The 19,346-nt window shown below is 45.6% G+C and overlaps 1 protein-coding gene across 1 annotated transcript in view; it reads left to right on the top strand.

Moving 5' to 3' along the window:
• Positions 1-19,346, top strand: part of UBASH3B (ubiquitin associated and SH3 domain containing B) — a 74,648-nt gene that overhangs the window by 49,467 nt on the left and 5,835 nt on the right. Inside the window, exons 4-13 of the mRNA XM_010581427.1 lie at positions 249-447; positions 2,660-2,829; positions 4,494-4,702; positions 11,022-11,157; positions 11,558-11,678; positions 12,658-12,780; positions 14,600-14,692; positions 15,424-15,568; positions 18,101-18,207; positions 19,161-19,270. Of these exons, the coding sequence (XP_010579729.1) occupies positions 249-447; positions 2,660-2,829; positions 4,494-4,702; positions 11,022-11,157; positions 11,558-11,678; positions 12,658-12,780; positions 14,600-14,692; positions 15,424-15,568; positions 18,101-18,207; positions 19,161-19,270 (1,413 nt within the window). The remainder of the gene's footprint in view (positions 1-248; positions 448-2,659; positions 2,830-4,493; positions 4,703-11,021; positions 11,158-11,557; positions 11,679-12,657; positions 12,781-14,599; positions 14,693-15,423; positions 15,569-18,100; positions 18,208-19,160; positions 19,271-19,346) is intronic.

Here is a 19,346-nt window from a genome sequence, read left to right as displayed (position 1 = left end):
CGGGGGGGGGGATGGCGGGGAAAGGTTAGGAAGGTTACCTGGGGATAGCTCATCCTGCTTTGACGAAAAGGGAGGGGCAGATGATTTCTAAACATGCCTTTTTTCTACGAGCCTGTGCTTATAGCAAAAGTAGACCAGTCACGCCCACCCAAGCCTTTCCTTTCTCTACTGAGTGCACTACAGAGCTAAGCACAGGCGTAAGGAACGATTCTCCACCTAAGAAATGCTTGTCCCGTTTCCTTTGGCAGTGTGAGGACAGCAAGGTCGATGCTCTCACTGAAGCTCTGCAGGCCACTGTGATGCGGTGGAAATGCAAATTCCCTGCCCCTCTGCCTTTGGAGCTCTACACGTCCTCAAACTTCATTGGGCTTTTTGTCAAGGAAGAAAGTGCTGAGGTGCTCAAGAAGTTTGCTGCAGACTTTGCTGCAGAGGCTGCTTCTAAAGCAGGTGAGTGACTATGCTGGCAGCTACAAAGAGCTCACGGCTTGGTCAAGGCTTAGACATTTGCAGAAACCAAAGTTTTGATGGCATGAAGAAATGAAGCTCAGGAAGCCAATACCTGATTTTTAAAAGTGTCCTGAAGGCTAAGAGCCCAAGAGGAACACCCTACCGGGTGCTTTGGGTTTCAGTGCTTTTTCAGTTGAAAGATCACCTCACACTTAGTCTCAAGTGTTATCTTCTGAAAGGGAAGTTGACATTTGGTGGTTCCTTAACCTTTCAGATAGATGCTCTGTCTGCAAGGCTGAGCATTTCCTGCTCCACTCGCTACCTCGAGCCGCTGCCACAAAACTTTCCTGAGCCATGTAAAGGCTGTGTTCGGTTTTTCACTGCATTTCTGAGATGGAAACAGGGTTCTGTGAGAAGACCCCTGGCAACCTAGAAGGGAAGCTTTTCAAATCTCAGTACCAACACGTCTGGCTCCATTGCCTGGCCCTCTACTGCTTCTGAAGGGGAGAACCCGTCAGGAGCTGGGAGGGGGGAGATAACCAGAGCACCCCGTGCTCCGACAGTCTCTGCTGCTGAACGGGCTCTCCGGTTGCCCTCCGGTTACCTCCAAACTTGGAAGTCAGAACAGCATCGGAGCACTATAATAGCTCCCTGACTAATCCTCCCACCCTCCGTTGCTCTGGTGCTCAGCCTGGACTAGTCACAACACAACCGGTTTAGTCCTTCATTATCACAGGCTTATCCTGGAGCCCAAGTGCATCGAGATATGGCAAATTCCAAGTCCCTGAGGTGTTTCCATGTTAGACGGGCACCCCATAACATTGTGCAGAACATATACAAGTCTCTGCCCCTGCTTCAGAGGAAGAGATACAGACATGTCGTAGGTTCATCACATCTCTGAAACGCATTGCTTTCACCTGACGGGGACCTAGAACTTTTCTTCCCTTTAGAAGAGGGAGGAAACAGCTGTTATCTTTACAAATGCATGTTTTGGAAGGCAGCGATAGGCACAGAGACATTAGGCAGGTCCAAGGACTGCTGCAGCTGCATGAGAGTGGTACACAGCACAGACAGACATACCCTCCAAACCGACACAGTCAGAAGGGGCAATTCTTACCCCAAAAACACTGACTCAGAAAAAGGAAGCATCAACGGCTTCCAGCAAGCTTCTGCCCCTGCGACTGCTCCAGTTCAGACCAAATTGGTTCTTTCTTAGGGGAAGCCGATTGCTGCATTGCAGTCCACAGCTTGGTCAGGTTATCACATTAAAGTCTCTGGGGCTTTTTCAGAGATCCAGAGCATATTTCTTCTTGCTGATCAAAAAAAGATGGATGAGCTTGCAAAGCTACCCCTGGCTGGCACTTGGAGCCAAGTCTCTGAATAGCTGCAATTTTGACTTGAATAATCAGTCAAATTTAATTGCAGGTTTTGGTTGAATAAGCAAGAATAAATTACATGCAAACAGTGTATCCTATGATTTCCACATCTACTGGAAGAGTCCCAATATTGCACATACTTTCACCTTTCTGCTTCCTGGAATCTCTTCCTAATACAGGTTCTTTTTCTGCAGGATCATTTTGAATCATTATCGTATCAATGTCTGTTTCCACAATTTTGGAATACCTCACCCTCAGTGGGCAAACTGGTAATCTGACTAACGTCCAGGGAAAAGATGTAATCAACTTGCATGAACCTGTAAATTCCAGAGATTTGTAATTGCCACCATAGGAGATAGAACAAAGGAGGGAGAGTAAAAATTATGATTGTTAGCTTGCTTATTTTGGAGCTATCCTCAGCTGCTAATGAAAGAAAGGCTACCCCTTACCTAGAAAAGTGTCTTTTTTGGCAGAAGACCCAGCGGGTTCAAAATTACAGTAATTGTTATCACACCATCCAGAAACCTGTTTTTTTCTGGATGCAAATGAATTTTGGCAGTTTGGCAAGGATGCCTTGTCTACCACCCTGGTGTGACTCAGGACTGAATCAGACCACAAATCTCTAATAATTTGATCCAGGGTCCAACATACATAAGGAACTCATGCTTGACTTCCCCAAAGCCTTTTCAGAAACTGGCCTACAATTTGTTCCACTTGAGCTATCTTTAAAAGTTTGGCTCCCAGCTCCTGTTCAGAGGCGATAGACACTCTTACACCTTCAAAAAGCTGCTAATCTCGGCAGTCCCTTGTTGTTAACTGACATTTTCTCGTTACAGATGTTCACGTGGAGCCCCACAAGAAGCAGCTCCACGTGACGCTGGCCTATCACTTCCAGACCAGCCACCTGCCCACGCTGGAGAAGTTAGCGCAGAACATCGATGTCAAGCTGGGCTGCGACTGGGTTGCCGCGATATTCTCCCGAGACATACGCTTCGTTAACCATGAGGTAAATTTTTGGAGCTTGTTTCAGTCCAAATAAAAAAAATAAAAAAACAGAGGACTTACTTAGCTGAGGTGCAGGCTCTTTTAGCTGCATTTGCAGCTCAAGAGTGCTCACAAGCTGCCGGTTGAATGAGGACTCCTGTGTGCCCTGCTGAGAGCTGTATGGATACGCAGCGCAGACTATACAGACATCAAGGAATTTGCCTCAGGTCCCGAAAGGACACCCAGAACATAGATCTCCCACATCCCACCAGTCATCTTAACCAGCAGACCATCTTGCCTTTTTTTGCTTTTTACTCATACTGTCCAGACTTGATATTTCACCCACTTCATTTCTTGCTTCTTGCGGTGACAATGTCCTCCTGGATTAATGAATTCTAACAATGACCCTCCTGTTAGCTCAACGCCAGCTGGTCTGATCTCTCAAGAACCAGGCCAGTGTCTTAACCTAACCACTATCCATACACCACAGAGTAAACAGATGCCAAAGCTTCTGGAGAGCTGAAGTCTCTCGTGCACAGCACTCTGACCCAGCCCAGGCCATGCTTCCCATGCGTGACAGCCTCCTTTCCTTTCCAGAGGGTCATCTTGTCCTTTAGAAGCTGCAAGCAGTCAACACTATCACCGGTTGCAAAGGGAGCTGCTGATGAAAACCAGCTCACGTCTTTGCATATCTAACTTCAGGCAGCCATGTGTGAAAGTTTTGGCCTTGTGGTATCAGGTGGCAGTGGCTAGCTTCCATCTTCCTTTGAAGATATCACAAATCGTCCAGGAGGATTAGGGAGCAAACGGGCTGACACCATCAGGAGATCAGAGCTGCTCAGCAGATTATGGGGTTTTTTTGCATGATGCCACTGCAGAAGTTAGGCTCGGCCAGGGACAATAACACTTTTGTTCTCCTTTTAAATGGAGGACTGCTGCAGCCATTTCCAAGGAAGGTTACTGATAGACATTTAATATGTGTGGATTCCCCACGCTCCAGCAAAGAGAAGATTACAGAATTACACTCACTGATCTTTCCCCCACCTTTTAACTTAATCCTGTTCATGTTAGGAAATACAAAGAAAACAATGTGGCCACATCCCGGTATTGCTCACCACTTGTGCTTTTTGCTGTGCGTTCTCATGAACAATTTTGAGAGCAGGGAGTCACAGAGTCAAACCTGTTAGCCCCCTGACAGTGTCTCTGCCTTGTCTTCAAAAGCAAAAGCAACAGCAACAAGAACTGCTCTTTCAGATCAAGCATGAGGAGGTTAACCAAAAATGGTCACTAACTACTAGAACTGTGTAAATTCCAGGTCCCAATAAGAATTCAGTTCTGTTTTTAACAGGACGCTTAGATTTAAGCGCACGGTCATGCTTTTGCTTGCTCTAAAAAATCATCCCCCCCACTTTCCCTCCTGGTTATCAAAGACACGACTGGAATCAAAGAGGGAAGAAGGAGTAAATACCTAGAAAAGCTTTCCAACAGCAAAGAGTGGGAAGCGGCGGGCATTCCCTGAAGGTAAAGCTTTCCTGGATAAAGCACAAAGTGATGCATTACAAGGAGAGCTGTTCACACCTTTCTAAGGTTAAAGGTCTATTATGGGAGTGCTCCTGCCTCACTCTGCTAAAGGTTCCCTTCCATTAACAATCCTTTCATTCATTTGTGCTTCTCTTTCTCCCCCAGACTCTGCAAGTAATCTATCCTTACACCCCCCAGAATGATGATGAACTGGAGCTGGTCCCAGGAGATTTTATTTTCATGTCCCCGGTGGAACAAACCAGTACAAGTGAGGGCTGGATTTATGGCATTTCCCTTGCAACTGGCTGTTCTGGGCTACTGCCTGAAAATTACATCACGAAGGCGGATGAATGTGGGACCTGGGTGTTTCATGGGTAGGTAAAGCTACTCAGTCCAGTTTCCATCACTGTAAAAAGGGGGCTCAGCAGCTGTGATTTCACCTGGGTAAGTGAAGAGTCTCCCAGGGCTGCTGAGAAGGTCACTTGGGGGAAGTGTACTGGTACACAAAGCCCCATCTCATAAGCAAAGGAAGAGCAGATGCTAACCCTGTGCATGGGATTAGAGGACGATGTGATTTATTTAGCTAAGATGTTACAGCAACTATTACTCATAGGATCACTGCTGCTGGTGAATGGAGCCAGAGCAGATGGCTGCTGTAGAGCCACTGCTGTGTAGACACCTTGGTGGTGGGACTAGGATCAGGAAGGTTTAAATTTGAGCATTAATTTGGGAAGCGAGATTTTCTGCATGTAATTCCCTGAGAAAAAGGACTTGGGATCAGCAACGTTCCTTAAGATACTTAGCAAGATTTTCAGAAGCGGTTAGTTGCCTGCCTGCCATTGGCTTCAGTGAGAATGCAGACCTTGCCTTTTGAATAAGGTTATGCCTTATGCCTCTTGATTTTGATGGGAATTAGTTAAACAGCGATAAAATCTAGTGCTTGAGGAGTGGGTCTGGGCACTCTTGCAAGGCTGCCTGCATCTCTAAGCACCCAAACACCTTTGACAAATCTAGAGTAGTTTATAAGAGCACAAGACAACAAGGAGAGGGGAGAGGCATATTCCTGCCTGCTGCCCCTCTGCTAAGCACTGTGCAGGTACAGAAGTTTGGTTACGGTGACACCAGCGAGCAGGTTAGTTACAAAGGGAAGGGATGGAGATACAGAACACAACACAGACAGCTAGTATTTCAAATTTCAGTGGGCAAACATGACCTGTGGGGAGAGAGTCTGAGCAGAAAGGGAAAGCATTCGGTCACCCATGTCAGCACAGGACAGCCAGAGGAACTGACCTAACTTGGCACTTGATAGAAACTGATCCAACAACTCCTCAAATCAAGCAAAATGCAGGAAACAAAAAGGGCAAGCAGTCTTCTTCTTTGCCTGTGACTTTTCAGGCTTAACAACACGTGCAACATGATGAATGACAGACGGAGAGCAGGCACAGGGCAATCATAGCTTGCAGGCTGGCTTCCAGATGTGACTGCCACCAACCACTGCCCTTCTGTAAACCAGCCCTGGCTTAGTCCTGAGTCCTCCACAACCCAGAAGTCCATCAAGCAGAGACAAGCATAGCAAGAGATCATTCATTTACCCCCTCATCACAACCATCTATTCTTTTCTTGCCTGCCCTCTGAGAAATGAACACCACTAATAAAGGGCTTTCATCCATATGTTAGCCAAACAGAACAAACCTATCTATACTGAGTCTGTCACTATCAAACTCCAACTCATCTTTCATTATGAGGAAAGAAAAGACCTCGAGGAACCAGGGCTTAAAGAAATTAAAATCATGACACACGGGCAAAGTCAATCAGAGTGTTTGTATTAAGACAGGACTTAATCCAGACCCTCCAATCTGCAATCCAGGAAGACCATCCTTTCTTCCCCTAAAATCTGCCAACCAAAATGGTCTCAGTTCCACATACACTGCAGCAGCCTGCTCTAGTGGATTCTGCTTTTTTTCCTTACAGTGCCTGGAAGTTTTCAGGCCTAGGGAGTAGCATGGGAAAGAATTATTATTGCAGCAGCAACTAAAAGGAAAGCCAAATGTTTTGTAAGTGCAGCACCTCTGCCTCCAGGCAAGCAAAGAAAGGAAATGCCCCTTCCCTGACCACTGCTAAAGACTATAAATCATGAATTGGAGCACGCAATATGGAGCATTTATCAAAAACATTATTACATACCCGGAAACAGTCTCATTTTACACAACGGCTTCCCGCAGGGAATATTAGGTTATGGAATGTCATGTGGTCAAAACAATACAGCGAGCTAAGGACAACCTAAGCCCCACTGCCATCTAGGCCACAGTATTCATGGTAGGATCCTTGTGGTAGGAGAAGAATGGCACACAGATATCTTTAAGCATGGCAGTACTCACCGGGACTGCAGGAGAACTGCCGCGGTGCAGGAGATGGGACCCAACTCATGGTGTTGGGACCGACATTGCTGTTGGCAAGCGATGCTGTGATCCTGGGGGCTGGTTTGTGCTGCCTTTGTGTACACAGCCTGTTTCATCCCTGCAGAGGGTGAAAAAGAAAGAAATAACAGCCATGGAGCTTAACTTTCCCTCCTAGTCACAAGAGACTGCATTCTTCAAGAGAAAATCATGCATTATTGAGATCATCACGAAAATACAGCTCACTCTGGGCTGCAGCACCCTGCTTATACCACGCAAGAGATATGACAGGCAAATGCTATTCTGGGATATTTGATCAAATCTTTAATACAGCAAAATGAGATTGCTAGTTCCTGCACATTTCACCTGAAAAAGGTTTCCCTGTTGCACTGCTCAAGTAAGGCAGAACCTGAACTGTGGCCTTTGCAGGACACGGGTTTTATGGCTGATATCCAAATAGTGCCACAAGAGCTCTGCCCGGCACACAGACCTTCCTGGCTAGCACTGTACAAATGTACAACAAAAAGATGTCCCTGCCCCGTAGTAAGGTCTGTACCTCAGCTGCAGACCGACAGGCTGCCACACTAAGAAGACAAGCTTGGTGATCTATTTAATAGGGGATAAGAGACTTTGCCTTCAAGGCAGAGTTACTGCCCATGAAACCAGGTTGTGTCTTGAGAGACTCCAGGTCTGAATCCTCTCCCTGTCTACTAAAAATAGGAATGGTATCACTTCTATTCTGCAAACCCCAAGGATTTTCTGTACACCTAAACTACATTTCTTTGCTGGCTGTGGCACATCCCTGCATGATTTCTTCTCATTCCAAGGACTGGACCTGCTGGTAACAATGAGGAGAAACATTCGATCTCTGATCAGTGCTATAGGTTGGAAAATAATTGAAGACAAATTACTTCAGCATCCCACACAATGCAACCCAGATCCTAAGTCTGTGTAACCCATTCTTGCCATATCCTCAGTAAGGGTATGTGAGTAAAAAATAACCTTTCTGAAACAAGCGCTGGATTCTCCTTAGGAGAGGAACCGGTTGTGTTTGTATCAATGTCAGGAGATCTGTTCTGACTGAGCCTAGGAGAGGACCTGGCCGTAGGTATGTTAAAAACAAAATGCTTTTCCCCCTGTATGGTATCAAGGTGGAAATCCTCTCCTGATAGCAGCAGAAGCTACTGCTGAGCTGAAACTACTTGGCATGAATCCAAACTGCAGATCCAGTATTAAAGATATGTATATGTATATCCACCTTAAAAGCTCCCCAGCAAACTGTTTGCAGGGTATTTTCTAAGTTGCCTTTCGTGCCTGAAAATTAGTGGGCTACCAAGCCAAAACAAGAAACTCTTCACCCTCAGCACACGGAGCCCAGAGGAAGTGGGAAGCCCAGCAAAGGTACAAGAATTTACTTGCCCCACAGAAGCCACAAAAACCGAGCATTCAAGACCATGGGGCTCTCCGCCTATGCATGTAAAGCCATACAGCAGAAGTAAGTGTGCTATCTTTGTATCTGTGGACCCAGCACCGCCCAAAAGCTAAAACTTCTAATGGTTCCCTGCACTGCTTTTCTGTTACCAGCAAAGCCAGAAATAGTCACCTCCTCTGCCCCCAAATGGATAGAGTGCTGTAGATAGTACACCGCAGTCTATTTCAGCTCCTCGTGAGATGCCAAAGCTACTCCTTGCCCCTTTAATAAGCCTGAGAAATCAGGCTTGGCACAAGTACCAGGGGGAGGAAAAACAGCCCTAATTTTTCAAGCTATATTTGGGCCTAAGTAGGGTTTTTTCCACTCTTCCTCCCATTCTGCAACAATGGCTGGTTCATTTTCCCCAGGGATCCCTCTCCTCTAGATAGTGATGAGTGATGTGGCAGAGGAGTCTTTCCTGCACAGAGCTGAGGACCAGCACTCGTGTGCCATGACACAGAGACCCTTCCTCCATCCTCTGCTGCAAGCATCTCCGTTCTTGAAGGGGCCTTTCCTGACTGGGAAGACATTGCCTCCAGGGACACGGCAGTATCACTGACAGAGCAGCGAAGGCAAGGCATCATCCAGAAGACAGTAGATGTTGTTGTCTGCCTTCAGTCACTGTTTGCCAAGCAGAGGAACCACAAGCCTTTGGGAAAAGCTTCCAAACAATGACCTATGCTTAGAAGATGACTAAGCTGAAATAGCTTCAGCAGTTTCTGTTTTCCAGCAACAACAAGGAGATACCACTTGAAGACAGGCTAGTGGCTCTCCTCCAGACGCAGCAAGATAGCATGCCTTTGCCTCATCATCATTCGTAGCAAATCCTGGCATCTATAAATACATGGTAAAGCATTCATGGCCTTTTAATAAGAGCTTAGAGAGAAAGAAGGTCTCAGAAATTGTGCAGCAGCTCCTGGGGGTAAAGGGAAGAGGGGCAACCAAACAAATCCAGTGAGGATGTATCTGTGATAGCTGCACCCGCACTCCAAGCTGAATGCTTAATACAATGATAAATGTCTGTTCGTGCTCCCTGCTCAGGGCTTAGCTGACCTGGGCTTGGCACACACTAATGCACTCAGGCAGCTTTTGGATCAGAGTTGGCCTTACCCTGCCAGCTGGAAGCGTGTACTGCCTGCAATACATCGCATGCATATATTCTGAGGAGGAGGGTTAGACATGATTTCTCACCATAGCACCTGGTAATATTTCCCCCAGCTCATCCACAAAGCTCTCCTGCCTACAGTTAACTCCTCTTCAAGATCCACCACCCCTGTTGCACCTCGGAGTCATGCCGTGCCTAACTCAGAGGTATTTGCTGCCCTGACCTCTACCTGCATTTGGGCAAATGAGCATTTGGTTCCTTGGAGCAAGCCCAACCCTTGTTGGGAACTCACCGTGACTAAAATAAATACAGTTATAAGAATCTGTAAACCTAGAAGGTCAGGTCTGAAAGAGTAAGAGCAGGAGGCTGGAGGGGTTATCTGCTGCCCAAGGGCTGTGTCCACGGTGGCTGTCGCAAGGCTGCTGCCTCACGCTGTTGGACAGGGATCAACAGTGCTGTCCCTGGCACGGCTGGTTCCCACGTCCCACTCCCCTTCCCTGCCAGTGCTTCTCTGCACGGCATCTTCACCTGACTGAATAAGCCAGTACCTCAGTCTCATCCTTGCACCCTAACTCCACCAGATAAGGGACCAACATCAGGACCAACAGTGGGGTATTTTCTCCTTCTTTAAACTGGTGCAAAACATATGATCTCGCAGATCTGTTCTTTACAAAAATGCAGATGACCTATTTTTGTTCCAATGGTAGAGGCGCTTGGTGTTATTTTAACAGCTATGAAACCCCTCTGAGATTTTATCCTAACTAGGTGCTAGTCAGGAAGCAACTTCTGCCATATTTAAGGCACTGAAAAGTGCAAGCAGCAGCAACTATTTCAGTCAAGGTAAATGACCATAAACATTATCTGACAACGGGTTTTTTTTAATGACTAAGCAAAAGTAACCCACACAATGTAACCGAATCAGCCGAGGGTCACTGCAGCTTCTGTAACTGCCTGTCAGAGTTTACTCCCGAGGGTCTTGGTCAAAGTCCTTGATCGTCCGGACATGAAAGCTTTATTCAGAGGGACCATCATTAGATAAGCCCCTTGAGGGAGAATGGGATCTATTATATCCCTTTGGCTACACTTCACAAGAAGCACTGGTGAGAATAAATTCCCACTGTAGACGGGAAATGGAATAGGCAGCACTGAAAAATGTAGAAACAACAACCCAGACCGAGCATGCCATGTCCCTACCAGGGGATACGAGCTATTTTGCGCACAGGAACCCCGAGAACTGCCCAGCATGAGAGGCAGGGCTGTGCTCCACCTTTCTGCTGAAGCAATAGCTTATGCTACAAAGGTGAGTGAAAACTCCCTGTAGCCTTTAGCTTCCAAACTTTGGTCCACAAGACCACGGTAAGTAATGTGCAGCTGGTCCCCAGATGATGTTAGTGAGCATCCTGTGGCTGTGAGGAAGGTCTTGGCATTTTCCATGAGAATATTTGAGGGCTGACAGAGCCTCGCAGACCAAAGTTTGGGAACTGTTGTTCTGTGAAACTGTTTCTAAGGAAACAGCCTGTTGAGATGGGAATTGTCTCTTCATGTGTGTACATCACCTAGCAAGGTGCTCTCTAGGCAGCACTAAAATACAAATACTAATGTAATAACATGACAACAGTAATGATCATCAGTTCCTGAAGACTACGGCAATGTCCTTACTACAGCCAGAGTGCATGAAGTCCAAAGCATTCCCAAAGCCAACATCTTTCTATTTTTGGCAGGTCCTACTCAATTCTGAATACTACATCTTCCCCGTCCCTTCAAGCCTTCACTGATGGAGTTCTGGAAAGAAGACAGCAGGAAGACCAAGGACCCGGGGACGCGGGGCCACTCACTATCATCTGCCAGAACGTGCAGGTAGGGACACACACACGCATAAACCACACACGGTTTTAGTGGCAAGTTTCCAGCAACTGGGTTTTCCCCAACAAGTTATCCTCTGGTCTCCTTTCACTGCCTGTATCAGAAGTAACAAGTTAAAGTTCTCTACAGGCTTTTGAGTGACACAACCACAGGCAGAGAAGACATCACTGTCCCAAAACCTGCTCTCAGCATGAGGTGGCAGGGCCCCATCCTCTGCTCACTTTAGCAGTTTTATAGCTGCGTAAATTTACCAACTTCAGAAGAGTTTCCTGTACCCACATTTGCACTAGGGTGAGGCAAGAGGTGCCTGGTCCTGACTCCCATTAGTAAATCAGATCTCAGAAAAACCCTTGCACTTTGATGAAGGTCAAACATCCTGTAATTTTTCTTCCAGCCCCTGAGAATAACCAGCCAGCCAGGGCCTCAGAAACGCTGCCTGTTTGTCTGCAGACATGGGGAAAGGATGGATGTTGTTTTTGGGAAGTACTGGTTGTCACAGTGTTTTGATGCCAAAGGTGAGTCGGCTCCCATGGGTCTCTCAGGCTCTACATTTAGATGAAGGAAGGAGAGTGGCAACTGCCTGGGGCAAAGCTTAGATGGAAGCTGTGGTTTCCTAACACAAAAGTGTTGCTTTGAGCAGTTACAAGTGGCAGAGCATCTCAGTGCAGAGCTCTGCGATGGTAGGGCTGCAGTCAGAAGCAGAAACACAAGCCAGGGAGTAAATACTACATTTGCTAATATTTGGGAAACTATTGCAGGAAAGATTACGTTAACGTAATGTCGCCAAAGAGCATTTTCATTTGGAAATGTAGTCATGATGTAAGTAGTCAGTGTCCAGTGCAAACTACCGCTACCATTAGGAAAATCTTTTGCACAGCTGGCTCTTGGTCCTAAATGAAAGTAACACCATCACAGGTACAGTTCAGAGTGCCTTTTGGGACATAAACTGGAGTTTGCCACCCAGTAATATGCTTGAGTTTCAGACTATAGCTAACAGACTATAACTTCGGGCTCTGTTGGCATTAGAGCTGATCAGAAATTCATCCAAAAGTCTTTTTTCTATTCAAAAAATGCCAATATCTTGTAGTCAAAATTGTTGTATTAAAATTGTTGTGTAAAGGATGATTTTACAACTACCTTCTTTCTAAATTACATTTAAAGAGCTCTGACATTTTAGCCTCCTGTAAAAGTGTAACATTTGAGGTTTCTTTTGTTGTGGGATAGAAATTATTTCCCTTTGGGGAAATCTGTCCTAAAGATAACTTTAAAAACATTAGCAACATTCTCTGCTGATTTTGAACTGATACAGCTGCTTAACTTAATTTTATCAGATTCCTGACAGTTTTACAGGGGAAAAACTGCTTGACAGCCAGGTCTAGGCAGTGCCTGCAAGGTACAGACGTTGTGGTGAAAGAGGGTAGAAATAGGCATGATGCTCCCTGCCTCTCTCTGATTGAATAATTCCAGCAACTGCTTCTAACCTTTCCCTCACAGGAAGGTACATGCGTAGTAACCTGAACATGCCTCACAGCTTACCTCAAAGAAGCGGCGGTTTCAGGGATTATGAAAAAGATGCGCCAATCACCGTGCTGGGCTGTACGCAGGCTAGGCTCGTTGGTAAGTTGTCCTCGGCAGACAAGAGCTTGCCCAGGAAGCTTTGCTATCTTCCTCCCACACACCCAGCCAGAGAAAGAGAAAGTGCTAGGCAGAAAAAAATGACTCGGGTGCCCTGAACTAACGGGATTTAGGCATTTCGAGAACTTTTGCGAAGTCTCTTCACCTTCCCCAGGAAGCCCCCTCTTTCAAAGGAAACCTTGTCCCCTTCAGCCTGCTGCAGCTGAAGAAAAGACAAGCACAAAATCTAGGACATGGTATGAAATCAGAGCCATCAGCAGTGCGGTTGCAGAGCGTTCGCTACCGCCCTATAAATGTGCCACACTGGAAGACACTGTTATTACCAATGTTGGTGCAGCAGTGTGACAGTCACCTAATGCAAAATATGCGTTTTCCTTTACTTTGACAATCTTAAATTTTGACCTGCAGTTTGCTACACCAATATACTTTTATCAGCCTGTCTGGCTTTGTGTTTATGTGGCAAAAACACGGTCCGAATTATTTCCAGTGTGCTCCCCCCCCTTGTCCCTGACTTCTAAGCCTGTTGGTTTGTGTATAGACAGAAAATTATTTGGTAGTCAAAGAGCACATATTGAGCATTGCGATTAGGGGAGCCCAGCCCCTTAAAGACATGAGCTTCAGAGAGCAGTACACAGCATTTTCTTAAATTCAAATCCTTTAGAGTACTTTGTGTTGGTCACATTCAAACTAGGGCAGCTAAAATTATACTTGCTTTTTAAACAAAAATAAATCACTGTACAACAGCAGGATGCTCAGACTCCCAGCCACATGGCATTCAGGGTTCGCAATATGCACATAACAGAAGGCAAATCTGGGAGCAATCACAGCACACTTTGCTGGTATCATTAAATGGGTCCGAGTACACAACTGCATACGTGACCCAGATGCCATCAACCTGCCAGCGCGGCTGCGGCATGCCAGCCATCTGCAGGCAACCGCTCCCTGCTGCAGCGGCACAGGCTCGACCTTGACAATTGCTGGAGCCGTAATTCCTCTGATGACTAAAGCAAATGAGCAGCTTCCCAGTGACGGAGGGCTGTTAGATGTGCCGCTCCTTCTAAATTACCCCACTTCTCTCAAGAGATTTATAGATCAGTTTGACATGATTACAGCCATCATTAAACATACGAAGTCAAGGTTAATAACCCCTTCTTGCTCCCACTTCTTTGTCCTGCCTCTTCAAATACAACAAAAATATAATTCTTTCTTACTACAAGTCTGTGCAATGCTGAGCAGATTCCTGTTCTCATTTGGTTCCCTTAGGCATTGCACGAATATTAATAACCCTAATAGTGGAGTTGATTCTTATCTCATTTTCAGTGATCTTCCACCTGTGTAATGAAATGGTAATTTATACTAGCGAAGAGTCGAGCCAATTGAATTAAGTTGGGTTTGAGTTAAGTTGAATCATTCTGATTTATGGCTTATAAATGAAATGAAATTAAATTCAAGCTCGCTACAATTTTTCTCAGCACACTGTTTGCTTTTTGGCTAAATCTAAGAGAAGCAGAAATGGAGCAAAAGCTGCTGTGATTTCTTTGCATACTGGTTAAGTACCTAGATGCACATGGAGCAACACACACAGAAAAATATATCCCGGTTCCACAGCTGTGCACAATCACAATGCCCAACACACCGCTGAAATAAAATATGATGGGTACACATATTTCCCAAAACACAAGCAGTGCAGCTGGGAAGCTGCTTTAGCTCCTTGCTGGGTGGCAGATACCCTGCATGCTGCTGTTACTGTTACAATGCCATTTGTCTGGCTGTATTCCTGAGTGTTGAAACTTGCTTGCAGGTGAAGCCTTGCTAGAAACTAACACCATTGTAGACTACATCTACAGCTCCCCATCCCTACGGTGTGTACAGACAGCACACAATATCCTGAAAGGTAAGAACTCAACAAGTAGGAAAGGCTGCATTCTCCTCACTTTCTGGGAAAAACACTGCCAACCAGATAAAAGGGACCCTGGCATGGGAGACCCAAGTAAATGGTAATTCAGGGTGAGCATTATTTCCATGCGAGCATACTTTACATTAGCGCAACACTCTCCATAAGGAGCCCTTTTCTAATTGCATGGTGTGACAAGTGCTTAGGCAAGCGATGTGCTGGCCCTACCCCCGGCTGCCAGTCAGGGTTGGGTTTATTGCCCCCTCCTGCAGAAGCCAGATGTGTGTTCGGGATGGATGGACACGTCCAGCGCCGCATGCCCTGTGCCCTTGCCTGCTCATGCTCCTGCAGCTGCTCGTTGCTGCATGCTCCCACAGCAATTGCTACCACCAAGGAACTCGCTACCCCCAGTAAGAATAATTTACTGCAGAAACTGGGAAGGGAAATAGTGACAGAGGCATGAGATGCCCTGGCATTGGAAACAGTCAAAAACCAGCTCCAGAATACAGTCACGGCTAGATTCAGTATAATGCATGTAGCTGCAAGCCAGAGGTTTACTTTCCCTGGCATATCATATGCCAAGTACATACATTAAATACTTCATCTTTCATACCTACTATTAATCAACTGACTATGTAGAGAGAAAAAAAAAATCATTTACAATCAAACTGCAGTATTAAAGCTGCAAAGTCTTGCTGCCTTCCTCCCCAGCTACTTTCTCCCTTTTCCAGGTATGCAACAAGAGAACAACCTGAAAATTCGAATAGAGCCGGGCTTGTTTGAATGGACCAAGTGGGTCTCTGGGAACACACTACCTGCCTGGATACCCCCCATGGATTTAGCTGCAGCTACTCTAAGCGTTGATACAACCTACAGGTAGCAGAAAGGGGGGTGAGAGGGTCTTGCATCGCTTTTTGGCTTTGTTTTTGAAGAGTAACACTCTGCTGCGTTTTTAAATTTAGGCAGTGACTGGAAGAGCTGCTGAGGCTCCTAGAATAAACTTGGAGGAGGCTTGAGGCTGCTGTGTTGAACATGACCTGAGAATGGCTTATCATAAACCAATTCTCCCAGATCACTGGCAAGGTCCAGCTATATTGCTGATCATGGAGGTCCTCTTTCCATTACTCCTTCCATCCAGTGCATCTTCCAGTTGTCCAGGAAACCCTCAAAGTATTTTTGTTTGTTTTAACCCTTTTCCTAAAACTTAGGAGTTTGGGCTCAGCTAACAGAACTAGTTTTGCTGACTGAGTTCCCTGACCATCATGTTCATAGACTGAACTGGATCGTGGGCTCATTCACACGTGCCCTTCCCTTCCCCGGAGGAAAAAGGTGTCTGTCTCTCTGTTGTGATTAGCACGATGATGGATCTTAATTGTAAATTTTGCAACACCCTGAGGAACATGTTTACATCTGTCAGGAATTCAGGGTCTCCTGTGACATCAAAATTCGGAGGTTTTCTATCAAAGAGCTAAACCCTAAGCATTTCTCAGGTGTCAGCAGTTAGATCTGAAGCATTTAAAGTGGAAAAAATCACAGGTTTCTGACTCAGGTTTTCATGGTATTCAACCCCAAAACAGCTGGTGAAAGCAAACAAAGGAAACGTCCGGTCAAAAAACAGTTGAATGGCAAATGGATAAGCACCACTGATCTTTCCTCTCACTTTGCAGAAAAGGGAAACGCAAAGATAATTCACTTGGCTTTCAGGGGCCCTGCACAGATCAGTCCTGGTGCCTGGTTAGGCTCCATATCCCCAACTCATGCCCTTGCTGCCAGCCTCTGCTGCTTTCCTTTTATCTAGCCACATGGCCATACCTCCGCGTTCCCAGTATCATTGCCAACAAACACTGTGGTGCTGCTGGGAGCGACCTGCAGCCTGAGTCTGGAGGGAAACTCAAGACTTTCTCCTCTGCCTCCCCAGTGAAGCATCGCAGCCATGGTGCCCTCCAGCCTAACACACAAATGCTTTTTACTGTAAGCTGCAGGGAGAAAGGCTAAATAAAACCCAACAGAAATAGTCATGTGGCAAAGAATAGACAAGATGATCTGTTCGGGCTTCCTACTCTCAAATTTGTGATTCATTTATACAAGCCAGACTCAAAGAGCTCCCACAAAGAAGGAAACTCTAGAAAGGTCACACAGTTCCAGTCCTCCACTGCACCTCACTGCTGAAATATCTGTATTGCTATGATTTCTTGCAGACACTAGCACTTTCTGTCTTAGTGTGAGCCTGATCACTAGTTGAGCAACCTCAGATAAAAACAAAACATTTATAATACACACATAGTATACATACACAGGAGTTCCACCTACATGGCCTTGGTGAAAAATATTTTGTGGCTGGGCTTTTGTGGTTTATGGTATCACCAGAAACACTGGTGTCTCCCTGTGTCCCAGTGCACCCGTGTGTTTAAGAACCCTCAAGCAGAATATGCAGTTGAAATGTTAAAAAGAAAAAGAAGAAGGAAAACGTAAAGAAAAAAAATTCTTTTTTTCATACCTAATTATACCATAAACCACTTGCGTTGTGTTCTTCCAGTCTGCAGCTAAATTCCAACACTGAGGGTATCTAAATAGAAGCCCTTACACTGTATTTATCCCTGAAAGGGTATCGCATGGCTAACACTCGGCAGAGCAGCTGGACCACAGGAGAGTCTCTGCTTCAGAAATGACATGCCTTCTGGGAAGACCATAACGAATATTCTCAGCACAAGAAAAGAGCCTGCTCTTGTGTGGTCAGCTGGTTAGGTGGGGGACTGGGAGACAGCCTGCTGTCTCCTCTCACGAGGGCAATTCCTGTAGGTGTATCAGATCGCTGGATGGAGGGAAAAGTTAGGTCTTTTCCTTGCACCACAGCACAAAAATACAGCCTTCTGCTTCCTATCCTTTGCTCCTCTGTGCACATCAACCTACTCCAGCTGATACAATTGGCTAGAGTCCCGCCAGGCAATTCACTGAAACGCCCTGGCCCAGGAGGGAGCCAGCTAATTCCAGGCATTTCCCAGCAATGCAACTTTACAGATGGCCGAAGCAGCAGTTTGCCTCTGCCCTTCACCGTCGAAGCACGAGCGGTGAAGAGAGCCAGCCTTCTCCACGCTCCACGTGCTGCATGCCATTGCAAAAGTAACACAAGTACGATCAGCATGTCGTATGCTGCCTCCACTAACTGGTCCACATTAGAGAAGCAGTTGTCATTTTTTCCCAGCTAACTGAAATATCTTAATACAGGAGTGGTAAACGTCTCGGTCTTGAAGTTTAAAAATCATCATAGTGGTCCTGACACAAGACACAGTTCTGGGGATTTGGGGGATTAGAAGAGTTAAAGAAACAGATACTTTCAGATGAATCATAACTCACACTTAAAACTTTATCGCTTCACTCAATTTACTGTACTTGTTTTTCTGCTTACAGACCTCATATTCCTGTCAGCAAGTTAGTGGTTTCCGAATCTTATGATACATACATAAGTAGAAGCTACCAAGTAACGAAAGAAATCATCAGTGAATGTAAAGGCAAAGGTAAGTGCTGCAGAGGGGGTGAAAAACAAGACAGGCTGCAGTGTGAATGCTGATATTGCCGACCAGTCTTTCCCTGTTCAAGAAGATGAATCCCCATATCTGAGTCTCTAATCCCCTCTCCCAGAGACATTGGAAACTCCAGGTTCAACTCTAAGTGTCAGAACTATGAGTTTGGATATGCTCAGCTTAGGAGAAAGGTCCATAGACTTAAGTAGGAGAAGCATTTTAGGGATCTATGCCCAGTGCAACCTACCTGTTTCTCAAGGGAATAAATAAGCCATTTGCACTCTGCTGTCTGTTACCAACATCAGATGGGGCATCTTCCATCCCCTATCTGAGCTACTCTTCTGAAATATATTACCCATAAAGACTGTAGAACATTTCTCCAAACACAATATTGAAATAAAAAAACCTCTAGCTTCTATTTTTCATTCACAGTAAAGGAACAGGCTGTTTCTAAGTTCCGGTGATTTCAGTAATTTCATTTCACTGATCCGTCTCTGTATTCTAAACTTTAATAGTTTGCCCACAGACCTCAACAGCACAGTGGGACATTGGTTGTAAAGGATCTTGGAAAGGGAAATCTAAAGCTATTGCTGTGGAAAACCAGCAACTGAAATTAAAGTGCTTGTTTTAATCAGAATTAATTTGGGGGTAGAAGAAAAGTATTTGCTTCACAAGGCAGCTGAAATCTCGCTGGAATTCTTGTTTTCTTCAGAAAGCCATTTTAAAACTAAGTAGCACTGAGTTAACCATTATCCTGAAAATTGAGAAATGCTCTAAATATGTTATTAAACCATGCTTTTTCCCCCATATACACATAGTTTGATGTGTTGTTACATGATAAACTGAACCCATTTTGAACATTTTAAATGTTCTGCTTGATCGCGGGCAGCGGTCCCTAAAGCTGGCTTCATCTCCCTCCTCAGCCTGCGTTTCTCACTGTATTTCAGGAAATAACATCCTGATAGTGGCACACGCGTCCTCCCTGGAGGCTTGTACCTGCCAGCTCCAAGGGCTGTCACCGCAGAACTCCAAGGACTTTGTACAGATGGTCCGAAAGGTAATTACCAGCAAAGAGTAAAGCTCGCTGTCTTTACAAAGAGAAAAGAAATATGCAATCTGCTTAACCAGGCAGA

This window comes from Haliaeetus leucocephalus, unplaced genomic scaffold, assembly GCF_000737465.1.
Source record: "Haliaeetus leucocephalus isolate CR32 unplaced genomic scaffold, Haliaeetus_leucocephalus-4.0 Scaffold773, whole genome shotgun sequence".
Lineage (NCBI taxonomy): Eukaryota > Metazoa > Chordata > Aves > Accipitriformes > Accipitridae > Haliaeetus > Haliaeetus leucocephalus.
Note: the sequence above shows the minus strand (reverse complement) of the source record. Positions and strands in the feature narration are given on the sequence as shown.